The 16,536-nt window shown below is 28.3% G+C and overlaps 1 protein-coding gene across 1 annotated transcript; it reads left to right on the plus strand.

Annotated features, from left to right (window-relative positions):
• On the plus strand, nt 1-9,867 carry Jhbp2 (Juvenile hormone binding protein 2). The gene is made up of 4 exons (XM_011500397.1): nt 1-484; nt 7,099-7,386; nt 8,911-9,060; nt 9,658-9,867. Exons 1-4 carry the CDS (start codon nt 322-324, stop codon nt 9,807-9,809), a joined length of 753 nt encoding a protein of 250 aa, XP_011498699.1. The 5' UTR covers nt 1-321; the 3' UTR covers nt 9,810-9,867.
• Nucleotides 9,868-16,536: the final 6,669 nt, after the last annotated feature.

Genomic DNA, 16,536 nt, shown 5'->3' on the forward strand with positions numbered 1-16,536 from the left:
GCAGTGGCTCGATTCACATGTAAGCGAGGCGGCGGTTTAGCGCGGTTTCGCGGAAAAATCAGGGCGCGATTCGGGCGCCACCCCCGGGTCTCACAGACGTCGCGGACGCCTCGGGCAAACCTCGCTTGCGATGAAAGTCCCGGCGGCGAGCTACGAGCCCCACTCCCCGATACCGACCTCCCTGCCACCGCGGGGGCCAATGTCAAGGTGCTGTATAAGTCTGGGCGCGTCTCTCGGCCCCGGCCATTCGTCGCGAGCGGTCCGACAGACTTCGACACGGCGCGCGCAACACCCAAGACTCGCACCGCGACAGCACTGATCATGAAGACAGCGGCCCTCCTCGTTCTCATCGGCGTCGCCCTCGCCAGTCCAGCCGGCAAGTATAAGGGCCTCGAATTCCTGAGCCCTTGCTCCAAGGCCGACCCGGAGCTCGAGGCCTGCCTCGCGAGGGCGGCGAATTCGCTGGCCCAGAACTTCCGCTACGGTGAGTATCGATCGAGTTTACTGCCCTGACGATCCTCCTCTTGGCACTTTTCACTGTTCCTCCTCGTAATACGAATACTCAACCCGCCAATCCAACCATTTCCCCAGTTGTCGCTTTTCAATATTTACCTCTCTCTCTCTCTCTCTCTCTCTCTCTCTCCCTCTCCCTCTCTATTTAATAATAGTAGACTTTGGCCTTTGACGCGATTAGAACGAAGTTGATACGTATACGACTCACAAAAGGCTATATCTATTGGCTCGTGAAAGAGGCGAGAATCGCGAATCGAATGCAGTCGCGCGACGTTCCTTTGGCCAAATTCACCCAAAGTCTTTTGCCACGAGATTCCTCCAATATAGCTTCGGCACAGATATAAGATGATTTTTAAGTTATTTTCGTTCAAAGTGTACGCGGAGGAGATTGAATAAATAAGACAAAAATAAAAAATAAAAGAATCAAATAAAAAAAAAACCAAAAAAATAATTAACAGAATATCATCATACTTTTTTTAATGTATCGCTCGGCATATACTTTCACTTGCGCTAATCGACCGCATGTATCCCATTACCCACTACTTTTCTTTTACACGAAATGTCTAGGAGAGCTTCGAGCGCACACAATCATTACGCACAAAACCCTTAATATATTATTCCGTTGCAATAATAACTTGAGATTTCGCGACTGCAAACCAATATGGAAACGTGACGTTAATAAGCCATTGCAACTCGATCGAATTGTACGCGCGAGGGATGCGCGATAAACTTTTCTAAGCAGTTCCCGTTCACGGAAAGTGCAGGAATATCGTAGCGAGCATAGCAAAGCCGAAAATACAAGACAAACGTGGCGCAAGATAAAAAGCAGGTTATAACGGTGGATTTGAATCGTCATTAAGCAATGTCCCACATTGAGTGTGGCGTCACACGAAGCACCGACGCCGACTGCACCGCAAAGCACAAAATTGTCTTTTAGTTCGGTATTGACTGTATGGTTTGGTTCGTGTTGCCTCTAGCGACAAAAAAGGAGATTCGCTCTTTGCATTTACTCGTCGATCCTTTAATTTGAAAAGAAGTCAATTGTGAAACGAGCCGTTTGCACGATCCTTTATAAGAGCCTTAATGAATAATTTCGTCGCAAAACTGTGAGAGTCGTAGTAACAATGGTCGCATAAAAGTTGAAAGGCGCGGTGTGTGTGTGTGTGTGTATGGGGGGGGGGCGTTTAATCGTTTGGTTGCAGGCATAAAATCATTATGTTTTTCAAAGAAAGTCGATATTTAGTGGCTTTCGAGGCAAAAAAAAAAATAATAATAAATAATAATAATAATAATAATAAAACAATATTCGGGCCATTACAAGATGAGGAGACGTAATGAGCGAGCGAATGATTTCTAGTCGCGTGAATGTGACATAAGTTTTTACGGACCATAATACCACGATAATTTCAAATAAATTAAAATTATACTCCACTCTAATGGGCACCTCCGAATAAACTATCCACGCGCTGGTTTCAATTAATTGCAAGGCGCTTGCTACAAGCAATTGCAATTGAATTTGAAATAGAAAGTGAGCGAGAGTTTCAAACTACAACTTATTTGCCATTTAAAAATATTCCATTGTTTTTCCAGCACTATGATCGATGCTTTTTTTTTATGTGAAACAAATTTAATAAATTAGAAAAAGCATGGACCATCGTTATAACCATTTTGTGTATATATATATATATATATATATATATATATATATATATTGATTTCATTCTAAAAAGTATGAAGAGTAATTTTTACCTCACTTTTCTGCGGTTACTTTCTATTTAGAAAACTACATATAAGGCGCCTAGAGAAAATATTATGTTCATAATGTTTTATAGTCGCATAAGTATTCAATCTACTAAGTAAAGGTTGTCTTTATTGGATTTGTAGAAAAATTGCGATTAACTGCATCTACGAACGAATGCTCATGCAATTTATGCTTCGGTAAATGCCCAAACAATTCATTATCTCGTTTTTTTTTCTCAATCCAGATACGCTGACAGTCGATAAACGATCGATTAAAGCAAATGCGCGCGCCTGTATTTGTATGAATAAATAGAATCATTCAAGGATTTTTCTTCACTATTATTATGTTAATTATTATAATTTAAAAATGCAGGCTAAGTATGAGATGATATTTTATCACAAAAAAGAAAAAAAAATTCTTTTATCTATTTATTATTTGCATTGCTTGCAATTTTTAATAACATAAATTTCAATGAAACTTTAAGAGAATTTACAATAGAATAATTTAAAAAGAAGATTTCATAATTATAAATCAAGCTATATGATAATGTATATTCGTACTTTCATTGATAGAATATGTATATATTAAAATTAATGATCTCAATTAAACGAAATATCCATTATTACAAATAGATAATAAATTTGTTTGCTTAAAAGACTAAATTTGTTTTTTTTTTGTTTTTTTTTTTATATAATATGTGAATGAGAACAATTGTATTTAATTACATCAAGTTAAATTCAAATAAATCATTCATTATTATCATTCGGACTATAATAATGAATCTTTAGTAGAAAAATATTTAATAAATTTCGTAAAAGACAAAACCATAGAGTAGATTATATTATATACACGTAAATAATTATTATATATAAAGAGATATATATATATATATATATATATATATATATATATATATATATTTCTTTATATTTTAAAATTTTCGACAATATACATAAGTATAATAATAGAATCTCGTGTGCTATAAAAAGAAAAGTAAGGTAGAGTAAATATTTTTTAATAAAGCACAAGTAATACATTTTTCAATTTACTTAATACAATCAATTAAATCTCATTATTATCATTAAAATTATTTTATATTATCATATAATTACGGAAGTTAAATAATGTATGGAATGCGTAAATTCGAAGAACCTTTTATTTTCAAAAATCATACTTTCATTCTATAAAGATCCGAATGAAAATGAAAAATTAGACTTTTTTTTATCTTCTGCTGTACAAAGTTTATGCTTTTCAAGACAATTGAATAGTAATTATCCTACTTAACAAAATTTGATTGTTATTGCATTTATACATCAACTTTTATTATCTCTTATAATATTGATGATATTCCGTCATTTAATTCTAACTTGAAACAAATTTTGATATGCACGAACATGTATCTCTTTAGATAATCTGTAATAAATATTTATTAAATAATTTAGCTGATAAACGAGTTCGGTCATCGCATTATCCATAAAATCGTAATACAAATTCATTGAAGTTCGTGCGCATACTTCAGTCAAAATCCTTTAAACAACATAATAAATTCATGGTTATCCATCACTACAGTATGGTTCAGAAATTCTTATTACACATAATTATTATTCAGTACAATACAGTTTACTATTAATTTTCAATATCTTCGATCATTCGACATTTACCGCGAATAGTTGAATAATAACAGTAACAGCCAAAAGAAGATTCATTCGATACTATGATTTTCACGTGTTGAAATTCTTTTCGAGAAAATGCTCATTATAAGCTTCTGTATTTTCTAAATGGATGTACGATTTTTTTTTATAGTTATGTTGCAACGGCATATTATTCTCTTTAATGTGCATGTCTTTGTTCTAATGGATTGTTCTGAACTGTGAAGATTAGATTGATTTCAACGATAAGATATAAATAACATTGAAATGTAATAATCACTACTTGATATGACGTTTCGGTTAAAGGAAGTGCAGAACGGGACAGCTATATATAGCCATGCTCTTTAATGTTGTAAATTTCCTTGAATATTTTAAGACAAAGTTAGTCAGATCAGAGTTACTTTTTTCCTGCCATTAATTTATCGATCGAGGACAAAAGTTGTACGCATATCTTTTATCGGTATCGCGTAATATCAATTTTTCCATTTAAGTTCAATTATTGCTAAATATTGATAATAAATGAAAATTGAAAAGTAGTCAAGCTAATAATATACGTTCATTATAAATTTGATAAATTTATGCAAATCTGATAGTATGCGTTTGTATAAGTGCTTCGCTAGACATCTTGAATAATTTTAGAATAAACGAGAAAAATAATTTTTTTTTTTACTTATATGTTGTGTTATTATGCCTATGTTTATCAATGACTAAATAATCATTAAGTTGAAAATTCATCATTTTAGACAGAAGTTTTTTTAAAAAAATTTTTTTTGTTTCTTTATCGTATAATATATCATATCACGTTTGAATGTATTTATTTATGTATGTGTGTACTATGTTCTTCTCTGTCATGTTTTTCCTCTCCTTTAACCAGCATCATATGTTGTTTTAAATTAAATTGGATGAAGTTGTTTTTCAATCAACTTTTTGTAATATCCTATTTAACTAATTAATAATCACACTAAATATAGTAAACCCTATTTGTCAGGAACAGTAATGATATTAGAGTTTTTCTTAATATGTCTGATGTAATACAGAGTTCTAATCATAAATTTACTTCTATAAAATATTACCTACTGATGTTTTTTTAATTATAGTAAAAACAAATGATAATTATACTGTGCATAAAAGTATCGTAAAATAATAATTTATTAATAAGACTCGGGATCTTAAAAAGCATATTTTCATTAGAATTCGGAGTCAAGACAAATATAGTAACTATTCATATAATCTGAGAAGTGCTATTTTAAGCAGATATATTAATATATGATATATCAACGTACGTCAACGTTAATTTAAATATTAGAATAATCTTAAATAATGTTGCTTTACATTTTTTTCTCCTAATTATTGATTATCTAACTTATTATATAACATACGATAAAATTATCTTCTTATAAAAAATATACATCGCTAATTAAATTTTACATGTTTTAATAATTCTATTATACTCTAAATTAATAATGCTTGAATTAAATACTGTAATTAATCATTTTTAAATACAAATCAGTTCATTTTCAATACTTTAGGAAAACTGGGCATTTGATTGTTTTATTATATCAATACGTAAGAATTAATATACAGTTTGCAAATAGTTATAAAAAAAAATCAGGTGTAAAAATTATGTATAATAATTTTAAGTATCAAATTTACTTTTACTTTTAATTATAATATAAAAAGTCCTATCGATAATATTATAAGGATATTTCATGAGTTTTTAAAATAAAACTGCTTAATATCATTCTTCTTGTCGTTAAAGAATTAGTTGTGTATAGAATTTTAACGTAAGAATAACGTTATCAACTATATTTAAGTCATGTAACCAATGAGAATTTATTTAAAGTATGACTTAATTGTAAATACAAATTAAAATTAACTAGTCTACGCGATTATGTAAATTATTTAGTTTATTAGTTGACGGTAAAAATATTATGAAAAGCAATTTATTATTCGCGAGGAATATATTCTATTTTATTTTTTATTAAATAACTTTATTGAATCGAATGACAAAGTTACACAAACTATAGAATATCTCTGTTTTTGTTAGTTTAACCCAAATTTAATTGCATGAAGAAAAAAAAATTACATTACCATTGTAACAGCCTTGAAGTTGAAACAAATTAAATAAATATATATATATATATATATATATATATATATATATATATATATGTGGGTATATATAATATTGTAAATGGAATAAAAGTAAAAATTATTAACGAAGCCATTTGTAATTTATTTTTTCTGAATCAGATCTTCACGTGAGCTGTGCTTTTCGATGAAAAACCAAATTTAAATAATAATCCAATATTATTAGCATTATCGTTCTTAAGAGTAGAGTAGAGGCTTTGTGAAATATGATTAGATTTTAATTTTTTAATTAACCCAAAATATCTACAATGCTATATTATTCGAAGAAATTAAAATTAAAATTGCTTATGAATTTTGAAGAAGTTCAAAGGAAAGGATATTGTAAAAAATTTATAAGTCCATTGTATTTATATTTATGAAAGTCTTATATTAATCAGCATAATTTAACGATTATCGTTTGAGAAGGATTATTAGTTACATTTTAAAAATGATATTAGATATTAAATATACACTTATAAAAGTACGTTTTTATATAAAAGATTTCATAATAAATGTCATCATTGCTTATGACATATACGTTTTTTCTTTTAAACAAAAAGTAAGATTCTTTACGAATGAAACAAAAATATTTAATTTCAATACTAATTTAAATCGTAATGTTCCTTTTACGTTTAAATTTATGAATAAATTGATAAATATAGGCGTGATGCTATTATTATAATAATTAGAAAGCTATTATTAAGTTAGTTATCAAACAATAAAAATATTTATAATTCTAGCATTCTCGAGTCTCTCTCTCTCTCTCTCTCTCTCTCTCTCTCTCTTTCTCGAATATAATAATTAAAAAAAGATATTTCACCTAAGACGTCATCAATTCATCAATTCATCTTATTAGTATCATTTACGTCTTTTCACATATCGTTATTAAGAATGCTAGAGACATAAATAAACAAAAGTACAAAAGTACATTACCCCCATAAGTAAAACTTGACAGTTATTTCAAATTCGCATAATCTCGTCGGACATGAACAAAATGACTTTAGTCAAATGTTTCCAGTATGTAGGCCCAAACAATAAAAGTATCCTACCTCTTATGATCCCCAGGTTTGCCACAGCTGGGATATACGGAGGTAGAGCCGATAATCCTCGACGAGCTTCATATCGCCCTAGGCGGGGGTCCGAATGGTTACAAAGCCCAGTTCAAGGAGATCGCGGCTCGTGGCGTTTCCGCCGTCCGGGTGACGGGTTTGCGCGCCAGGATCGCCGACGACGAGGTGCAGCTTCAGCTGGCCCTCAGCATACCTAAGATTCGAGCCGTGGCCAAGTACCGCTCGAGCGGGACCCTCATCCTCGTCCAGGCGAGTGGCGCCGGCGACTACTGGGGAGAGTACGGTGAGGATCATGTGCCCCTTGACAAGAGGCAGCCCGACATGCGGCTCTGTGCTCGCTACCCGCCGTTTCGGGGCGACGATGTTTATCGTTCGCTCGGCCGTTTTAAACTCTTTGCTCCTTGCCCACACTGTTTCCCGGCCAAACCTTCCCACTCCCAATTACTATAAAGTCCTGCTCCTTATTATTATGCCAATGTTATTGCCGATCGGAGTACTCCTCGGCCAACATAATGACTACGAGGGTTTGGCTATTTTCATTTTTGTAGACACGATTCGTTATTAGATTTCTTTCAAAAAAAAAAAAAAAAAAAAAAGTACCATTCGAGTATCTTAATAATAATGTTGTATTTTTTTGGTTTTTTTTTCCAACATATTAAATGAAATTATTGCCTTGGGCAGAGTTTTGACATTGTTAATTAATAAGGGTATATGCAGGGAAATATAGTGTGATTTTTAAAATCAGATTAATAGATTCGGGATTTTTATGTAGAATTCCATTTTTATATATAAATACTTGTCTAACGCAATATTGAAATTTTATTTTCGCGTTTTTCATTAAAGCGCAACACTTTAAAGATATAATTGATAAAGTTCTAAGAGTTACTTAAATTCTTATTTACGGATTAGTTTACATTTTACGAAATATCAATATATTCTTATAAAAATAATTTTCTTACGTAATGTAAAACGTCAATTGTTATTATATATTTTTTTAATATAATATTACGTTGAATAATATATGAATATTTGTGGTTTAAAAATAGTATTTGCCATTCAAAACTAATTAAGATAAATAACGTATGCACACATAAGCACATAAGTAGTTACACGTAGACACACGCACTCACGTACGAACGTACGCGTATTAAAATGGCTTGGACTTTAAGTAGTTTTATCTATAGTAAAAAATAATTTTAGCCCTATTTGTAGAAGCCAATAAACACGGCAAGTGCAATTACGTTCCAATAGAAAATTCTTCTTCTTCTTCTTCTTCTTCTTCTTCTTCTTCTTCTTATTATTATTATTATACGGTTATATTAATTTTCATTTAAAGTCTCAAAGTAAATAATCATGTAAAAGAGTTACTAGTGCTACAATCGTTTCTTCAGTAATTTTCAAAACAAAGATCATCGCGTGCTTTCACATAAAATAATGATAAAAAAATATTTTAAAATTAAAAAATTAAATTACGTCTGAAATATCGATTTTTTTTTAATTTTTTTGTTGGATAAATTTGAGTTAAATTTCTGTATGTTAAACCGGTCGATAAGGTAAATGCGATTTGTAAGGATTTATAAGTTCGGATAAGAATGAATATGGATTGCAATGCAAAAATAAAATTCTTAAGTGGACTGGAGAGGTTACACGGCTCGAATGGCAATAACAACATTTATGTAGAAATTAAACATAATTTTTTATCTTATGATAAAAAGCGAATTTTATATTTAAAAAAAAAATATATAAATAATGTATGGAATAAAGTAAGGAGCGCTGAGTCTCATTTCAATTATTCGATGACTTTCAGATGGAGTCAAGGCAAAGGTATTTATAAGGGCCAAGCCCTATGTCGTTCAGGAACAGCAATTTCTCAGGCTTCAGCAGCTCAAGATGGATTTCACCGTACGAGATATCAGAATGGGCGTGGAAAATGTTCACGACGGCAATACTATTCTCCGTAAGTTAATTAATCAGTTTTGCGACTTGGGAAAGTGGATGCGCCGTACAGTCGCGTGCGCACATACTTATGCGCATTTGCATAAACATGATATTTTCTGATTGTACCAATTTACGATATTTCGACGTTTCCTTATCGATTATACATATTAATTTTTAATTAGTAAGATTATATCTTGATTATTAATATAAAATTGTATATGGCGAATATTATCGTAGTATCTTAATCGTTTTAAAAATCCATTTCTTTCTTAAAATGAAAATAAAATTTTAGTAAAAGCAATTCAAATACTTTTTGCACAATATTGACAAATTTTATTAAAATAAATTCTTTCAAATTACTAAATAGATCGTCTCAGATTGTTGTTATAGAACTTCCGTACATTCCTCAATGAAATATTCTCACTCTCCCTCAAGCTTCAATTAGCATTTTCATAGTAAAATTCATAGATTTATTATTTAATAATTTAGTTTGTAATAACACCAATGCTGCGGATTACTTTCCTTGATTATTATTTTTCTTTTTAATTCTTTACTCGATGACTGTCCTATACCTATATACATTTTATTGAATAAATACTTGATTTTTTTTCTTCAGAAGCAGCATTGAATCTTTTCATCAATAGTAACAGCCAGGAGCTTTTGAAGGAAATGAAACCAGATCTCAGAAGAAAACTTGTTCAAGTAATGTCGACATTCGTCGAGAAAATATTCGCTCAAGTACCTTACGATGCTTTTCTTACAGACTGAGTACCATTAAATAATAATACAAAATACGCACTAATAATTTAAGCAAATTTCTAGCTCAATATATTTTCTATTTTTTTCTTTTTCTTTTATGTTAGCCACTATGAGAGACAGCAATATTAAAAACGAATTAATCATTAATGATTTACATTTTAAGCAGATTTTTAAGTATGAATAAAATATTTATCTAGCATGAAGTACTTATAATATACTGTTTCAACTATAATTTATTATTTATAATGTGCAAATTATTGACGCCCATTAGTATTTTACATATAATGTTATGTGTCGAGCTCTTTGCATTTTTATGTTAATGTACTTATTTTAAATATGTTAAACGTCCTTTTTAAACTCAAGGACGCAAGTTTTACTTTGTTTACTTTTTTAATTTTTCTTCTTCTTCTTCTTCTTCTTCTTCTTCTTCTTCTTCTTATTATTATTATTATTACTTTTTTTTTTCATTAAACGACTTAATGAAAATTATGGATTAATAAATTCGAACATTCGATTGAGTTTTTAATAAGGGAGTTACATTTTTAATATGCGTAACCGGCAATAGTTTTATTGTAACGACACAGCCCCGATGCATGACACATTGAAATAGTTTGCGAACAGTAAATAACCATCTGTGGTCGAAAAAGAAAAAACAAAAAACAAAAAAACTAATCGTACAGCTAGAATTACGTAAATTCTGCTGTACATTTGAAAATTTCTCGTCATATTTATCTGCATATGATATCATTGGGATTATCAATTTTTCCATTCTTTTTCTTATTATTATTTATTTTTTTACCGTCATTTATTACTATTGCGGCTTTTTGTAGGCTGCATATAACAATGTAGGTTAAGAACGATTGGCACATTAATCTTCACTTAAATCATCAATATTAAGTAGAGACGAACATTTATGAATACTCGGCCGCTATTGAAAAAGAATGAGAAAAAGTCGTATAGGCGTCATATGTAGATAGATGTTGTTTCATTCAATTCTCTTTTATCATGGAGACAGTAAATGTGATTTTCTTAGAATCTGCAATATAATGTAAAAATGTCCGCATAGTATCTAGATGTAATAACACTTCTCTGCTGAAAAGAATGAAAAGAATTCAGAATCATTTAGAATTAAGTTATGATGTAATTTTATCATTAAAAGTGTATCGCAATATTTATTTTAATACTGAGGCTACTTCCATAAGAAGTCAATTTAGTAGATCCGTAAAAACTAGAAATAGATATTATAACACAATTACATGTAATACTATTTCACATTTTTATAAATATGTTCGTAGAAACAAAAAAAAAACAACGAAAAAAACAACAACAACAAAAAAAAAACAAAAAAAAAACAAAAAAAAAAAACTAAAAAAATAAAGAAATAAACCAAACAAAAAACAAAAAACAAAAACAAAAAATTGAATTTGCAATTCATACGAAAACTTGCATTTTTTATTTTTCTAATTATCATAATAACAAATGCTAAGATGTTATCTGTAAGATATTACTAAATTATTATCATTATTTACATTGAGAAGTTTAATCAAAATCTACTTCCGTACTGATCCTTATAATAATACGATAATAGATCATTCGTTAATTATAGTTTTATTCACAACAACAACAACGATTTACAATTAATTAATTAAAAGAAAGTAATAGTTAGATAGACAAACTTTTATTCGCAATACGTTTTCAATACAATATAGCGCAATAAAATTTTTATTTTAATTTTAATTTGCACAAAAACCAGGATTCATCATATCAAGCATATTCATATTGCCTATCTGTGAAGAGTAAGAATCTCATATTTATATATTATATTACAAAATTATAAAATTAGAATATTAAAAAGGAAAATTATATAACTATTTAGTCTGATTAAATTGAAATCCGAATTAATGTTGAAAATTGTTATCGATACAACTAACAATAACATTCCGAATAATCCATTCATGTTTACCTCTCAGCAGTATCTTTAATAATAAATCGTTTATTTTAATAATTATTTATCTTATCATTTGTAAGTATATGTCGGCATATTTCTTAAATTTCGATATTATGTGATAGTAAGTATATGTAACAAAAAATAATTACAATAAAAACTATATTAATAATTTCTTGATTTATTTAAATTATTTTGTCTTCCTAAAACTATTAGCTAACAACATCAGCTATAATTTATAGTTAAGTATTTTTGCAAAATCGATAACAAGTTTCTTTTTAGTGTTATTCAAATAGCTTTGTATTAAACTTTCATTCCATCGTTTGGGAAATATAGTCATAAAATATAGTCAATCGTGTGTTGTTGATGTTTCGTGTGACTTTTAAGTACACGTCGTTTGTAATATAAATACCGAATAATTCAATTTACTTACTACGTTCATGTGGAAAAAAAAATTCTTTATTATTATCAATGATAAATTACAAAAATTGATTCAATTTTTACGAATAATTGGATTATAGAGGAGTTGAGTATATTGTCGAATGATTAAAATGACGTAAAATATTTCTCGATTCCATCAAGAAATTCAATCATATCAAAGAATCGTCGTATTTCAGTGCGAAATTGTTTATATTATTTAATTAATCAATTTACACGATTCTTAATAGAATTCCACAACGACATTTTTTATTCCAATTTTACGAAGCTTCTTGGCTCACTCATAAAACTTACTTATAATGTGTTTTACGTAATCTTTCTCGATTGCTTTTCCATCGCTTTTCACACATGCCAATAAATCTACAAAGTATTTATTGAATAGTCAATAATGATATTAAATTATTATTGTATTAAAAATTGATTTTTTTTATTTTAAATAAAATATTGAATCAACTTATTGAAACGTTTATTTGATGGATATATTATTTTTATTTTAAAATTGTCAAAGAAAGATAAAATTATCATCCCATTGTAGAAATTATCAATTAATGGAACGAGTAGAGCTGAGATTATTATTATCAATGATAAAAAATTCCAGTACCTTGTTAATTTAACAATATTTTTACGATTGATGAATTATGGTTATGGCAAAAAATTATATATTTATACAAATTTGCGAGTTAACGAGCGTTAAAAACAAAAAGTTCTCTATCTTCATAGCATTATTGTGAATGTTATTGGAAAATTTAGACAATAACATTTAAGTTGACGGTTTAATTATGAATTTGAATAAATGTTAAATCTAATTCACAATTTCTATGAGAAAAATCTCTGTTTCGTACGTGCCTACTTTTGGATTTTAATATAAAAAATGTTGTACGAAATTTAAGTACGTAATTACGTACGAAATTTTTGGAAATGTTTTTACGTATGTTATTATGTCACAATGAATATAATTACTTTCTTGGAATTATAATTTAGACGAATTTCATTGCAATTAAGAGTAATCGAGTATTTTATAAGCTTATCACAATTAATGAGTATTATAATACTGATAATATCGTTATGTATTTTTTATGTAATATCATTATAATAGTAACATATTTTCCAATAGAATTTTATTAATTGTTAACAAAGTTTTATTCTAAATATATTTTCATTCGATATTATACAGATTCACAATTTCGATTCAGCTATATGCTCTTATCGAATATGTTTAAGTAATTATTAACTTAAATATAATTTACTCTATAATCAATATTAATTAAAAAAAAAAAAAATAAATAACTTTATGTTAATTTAGTATAATTTTTATTTAAATTTTAGTTTAGCGGCACTAAATGAGTCACTCTATACTCTATTTTTAAATTGTAAAAGAAAAAAGCAATTATAATTAATGTACACAAATACAAATGTACACAATTTGTTTGGAATTATGAATTATAGTTGACCAAAATTAGTTTGAAAAGGTATAGTTCAAGTATCTTTTCCTACTTTTATATTTTCAATTTCATAATAAAGATAGAAAAATATAAGGATATATTGAAACATACGTAAAAAGTTCATTTCACATATGTTTACAAAGAAATATCTAAATAAATTTTTTCATAATTACATATAGTGGAATAACCCGAAGATAGCAATTTAAAAAATTATCTTTTCACAGGTAATTAAGGTTTTAGGCGTTGAAAAATAAAAATTTTTGTAAGATATGAAACGATTATTATGGCTAATTCATGGATTGTTCAACATTTGCTTGAAAATGCCTGTAAAATTTGCATTCTTAATGACGATTGCATTAATTTACAATGATATATTGTATGAATTTTATATGAATTGAAAAAAAAAAAAAAAAAAAAAAGTATTTTTAAGCAATTCACTATTTTTAGCAAATCCAATTGAAACGATCGGAACAGTATAAATTATCCGAGTGATCAATAAATAATAATGTTAATTAAGTAATAATGTTGTGTTGTAATAACGTTAATACTATTACTATTGAAGTGAATTAAAATGCAAATAATTTTTATATTCTTTTTTTTTTATTTTCAAATATATTTATAACTTTATCTGCTAAATATAAACAAATAAATAGAAGTAATAAACATTTAAAATATTTCCCTTCACATCGAATAGATTTATGAAATGTATTTAATAACTTCTTTAGCGTCATTAAACTTAAAAAAAAGTAACAAGATAAATTTGACTAATAAAAATGTAATTGATTACATTGTTTTCAAATAAAAACTCAGTTTACGTCATTTAAGTCTTGACGAAACTGCGATGCTATAAATTAACGGCTTAATTAAATTATAAAGTACAGAGACTAATTTGTCAAAGATTATGCTAAAATGTATTGGATAATTGCAAGAATCTTTCATGACTCAAATGAATGTTCTGAAATATGTAGACACGTATTTTTCAAATAAAAATTTTCTATTTTCAACAATTTTCAAGCACTTTTTGGATAAGAGATAAGACATTGTTGAATTATTGATCGGCGTATTTAAGAAAATTATCGGTTTTCCTATTTCTTAGAATTGCGCAGTTTTCAATCTAATGTCGCGTTCATGCCATTTAAATAAATAATTCTAAATTGCTTTGATATTATTTACTTTTAATTTCATTAATATCTTTAGCAATTTGTATCGGCTAAAAGGAGATAAAATGGGATAAACGAAGAGAGATGAGCATCGATCGAATGTGCAATTTTTTTTTTATAATCTGACAATAATTTTAAAAGATCAAAAAAAAAAAAAGAAAACAGAGAAGTAATTTTTCAACGAGAATGTTTTCTTTACAGTTCCTCTTCACATGGATTTGGATTTTTATATTAATTTCTCGTACACGATAGTAAACAACAAACGACCACCCACTTTATATAATTATCTCTTCATTTTTTTTTTTTTTTTGTAAGCATCATCATCGACGTAGCCACATTAATTATTTGGAAGTTATGAAAAAACGTAAGTGGAAGAAAAAAAAAATGAACACGGATTTCGTGTATTCATGTATTACTCAATGAACATAGAATGAGTTAAGCACAGCTGAGCAGCTTCAACAAGTCAGAGTCCTTAATTTTCAAGTTCAAGAATAAGGTCGGACAAATCTCAACCATGACAAACTTCATTACATTATACGTTTGGAATGTCGCTAATGTCCCACGCGAGCCCATTCATTCGGCAGATCGGATAATGAATATACACGACTACACGTCGTTATGTAATAATTATGTCACGGCATCTTGATAACAGACGTAAGGAACGCTGAATTTTACTTTATAAGAGAGAAATGAGTTTTTTTCTGTTTCACTACGCATGAATCGTCAGTAGGAATGATTTGCCGCTGATGCACATGCGCTTATGTGATTTATCGAGCTCTTGGTATTTTAAGTATGAATGTATGAAGCTGAAACGTAAATGATTATGTTATAATATCTTATAGTTATATCAGATATTGCATTTCCAGTTATTGTTTGCCTCATTTCGCACGATAATCGATAATTACCTATGTACTTAGTGATTGCATTTGCTTGCGACACGCTTAGTGTAATATTTTTGGTGCACTGATATTTATTTCCTTGTCCTTTATTTCCTTATCCTTTATTGCTAATTTATTTAGATGTATGAGAGGATTTTCAACGTTGGTTAATGAAGATAAGAATATTTTACTTATCAGAAATAGGGGTATATGGAGGCAAAAAACTCCAATCAAAGAATTTATTTTTGATAATGTAATTAATTATATGCGCACACGTCTGCTTTACAGCTTATGCAATGAAAAAAAAAAAAAAAAAAAAAGAGAGAAAGAGAAAAATGAATAAAATTACAAAAAAATATTATAATATCTTTAATGATAATATACTTCATTGTAATTCCGATTTATTAATACTTTATTAATTTATTTTACAACTTTTTACCTTGGTACGAGAGCGTATTCGCTTTAATGTAATACTAATAAAGTATTTATCTTATTTTATTTCATTATTAGAAAGTTAGTTATTCACAATGATTAATTGATTAGGAAAAATGAATAAGCAATATGCTTTTATAATCGTATTTGTTGTTACTGCATTATTTAAAATTATAAAATTATATAGATTTTACTATTGATATTTCTCATTAGATTTAAATAATAATTGCAATAGAAGAAAATATAATTACTTTTCGAGTAACTGTCTACATTATAATAAAGAAAATGGTTTAAAATAATTTTTATTTATTCTTATATTAATTCGATATGCTGAAACATTATTATTCGTATAATTTAATTTCAGCGGTGAAAAATAAAAATCCTCGTGGTTTATTGAATATATAAAATAATTTGCAATTTTTATTCCATAATGAATTGTAT

Source organism: Ceratosolen solmsi, unplaced genomic scaffold (assembly GCF_000503995.2).
Source record: "Ceratosolen solmsi marchali unplaced genomic scaffold, CerSol_1.0 scaffold56, whole genome shotgun sequence".
Taxonomy (NCBI): domain Eukaryota; kingdom Metazoa; phylum Arthropoda; class Insecta; order Hymenoptera; family Agaonidae; genus Ceratosolen; species Ceratosolen solmsi.

Coding starts and splice junctions, on each gene's coding strand:
- Jhbp2 (XM_011500397.1), top strand. CDS start 322: ATGAAGACAGCGGCCCTCCTCGTTCTCATCGGCGTCGCCCTCGCCAGT. Junction 485..7,098: donor GGCCCAGAACTTCCGCTACG/GTGAGTATCGAT, acceptor TATGATCCCCAG/GTTTGCCACAGCTGGGATAT. Junction 9,061..9,657: donor CGACGGCAATACTATTCTCC/GTAAGTTAATTA, acceptor TTTTTTCTTCAG/AAGCAGCATTGAATCTTTTC.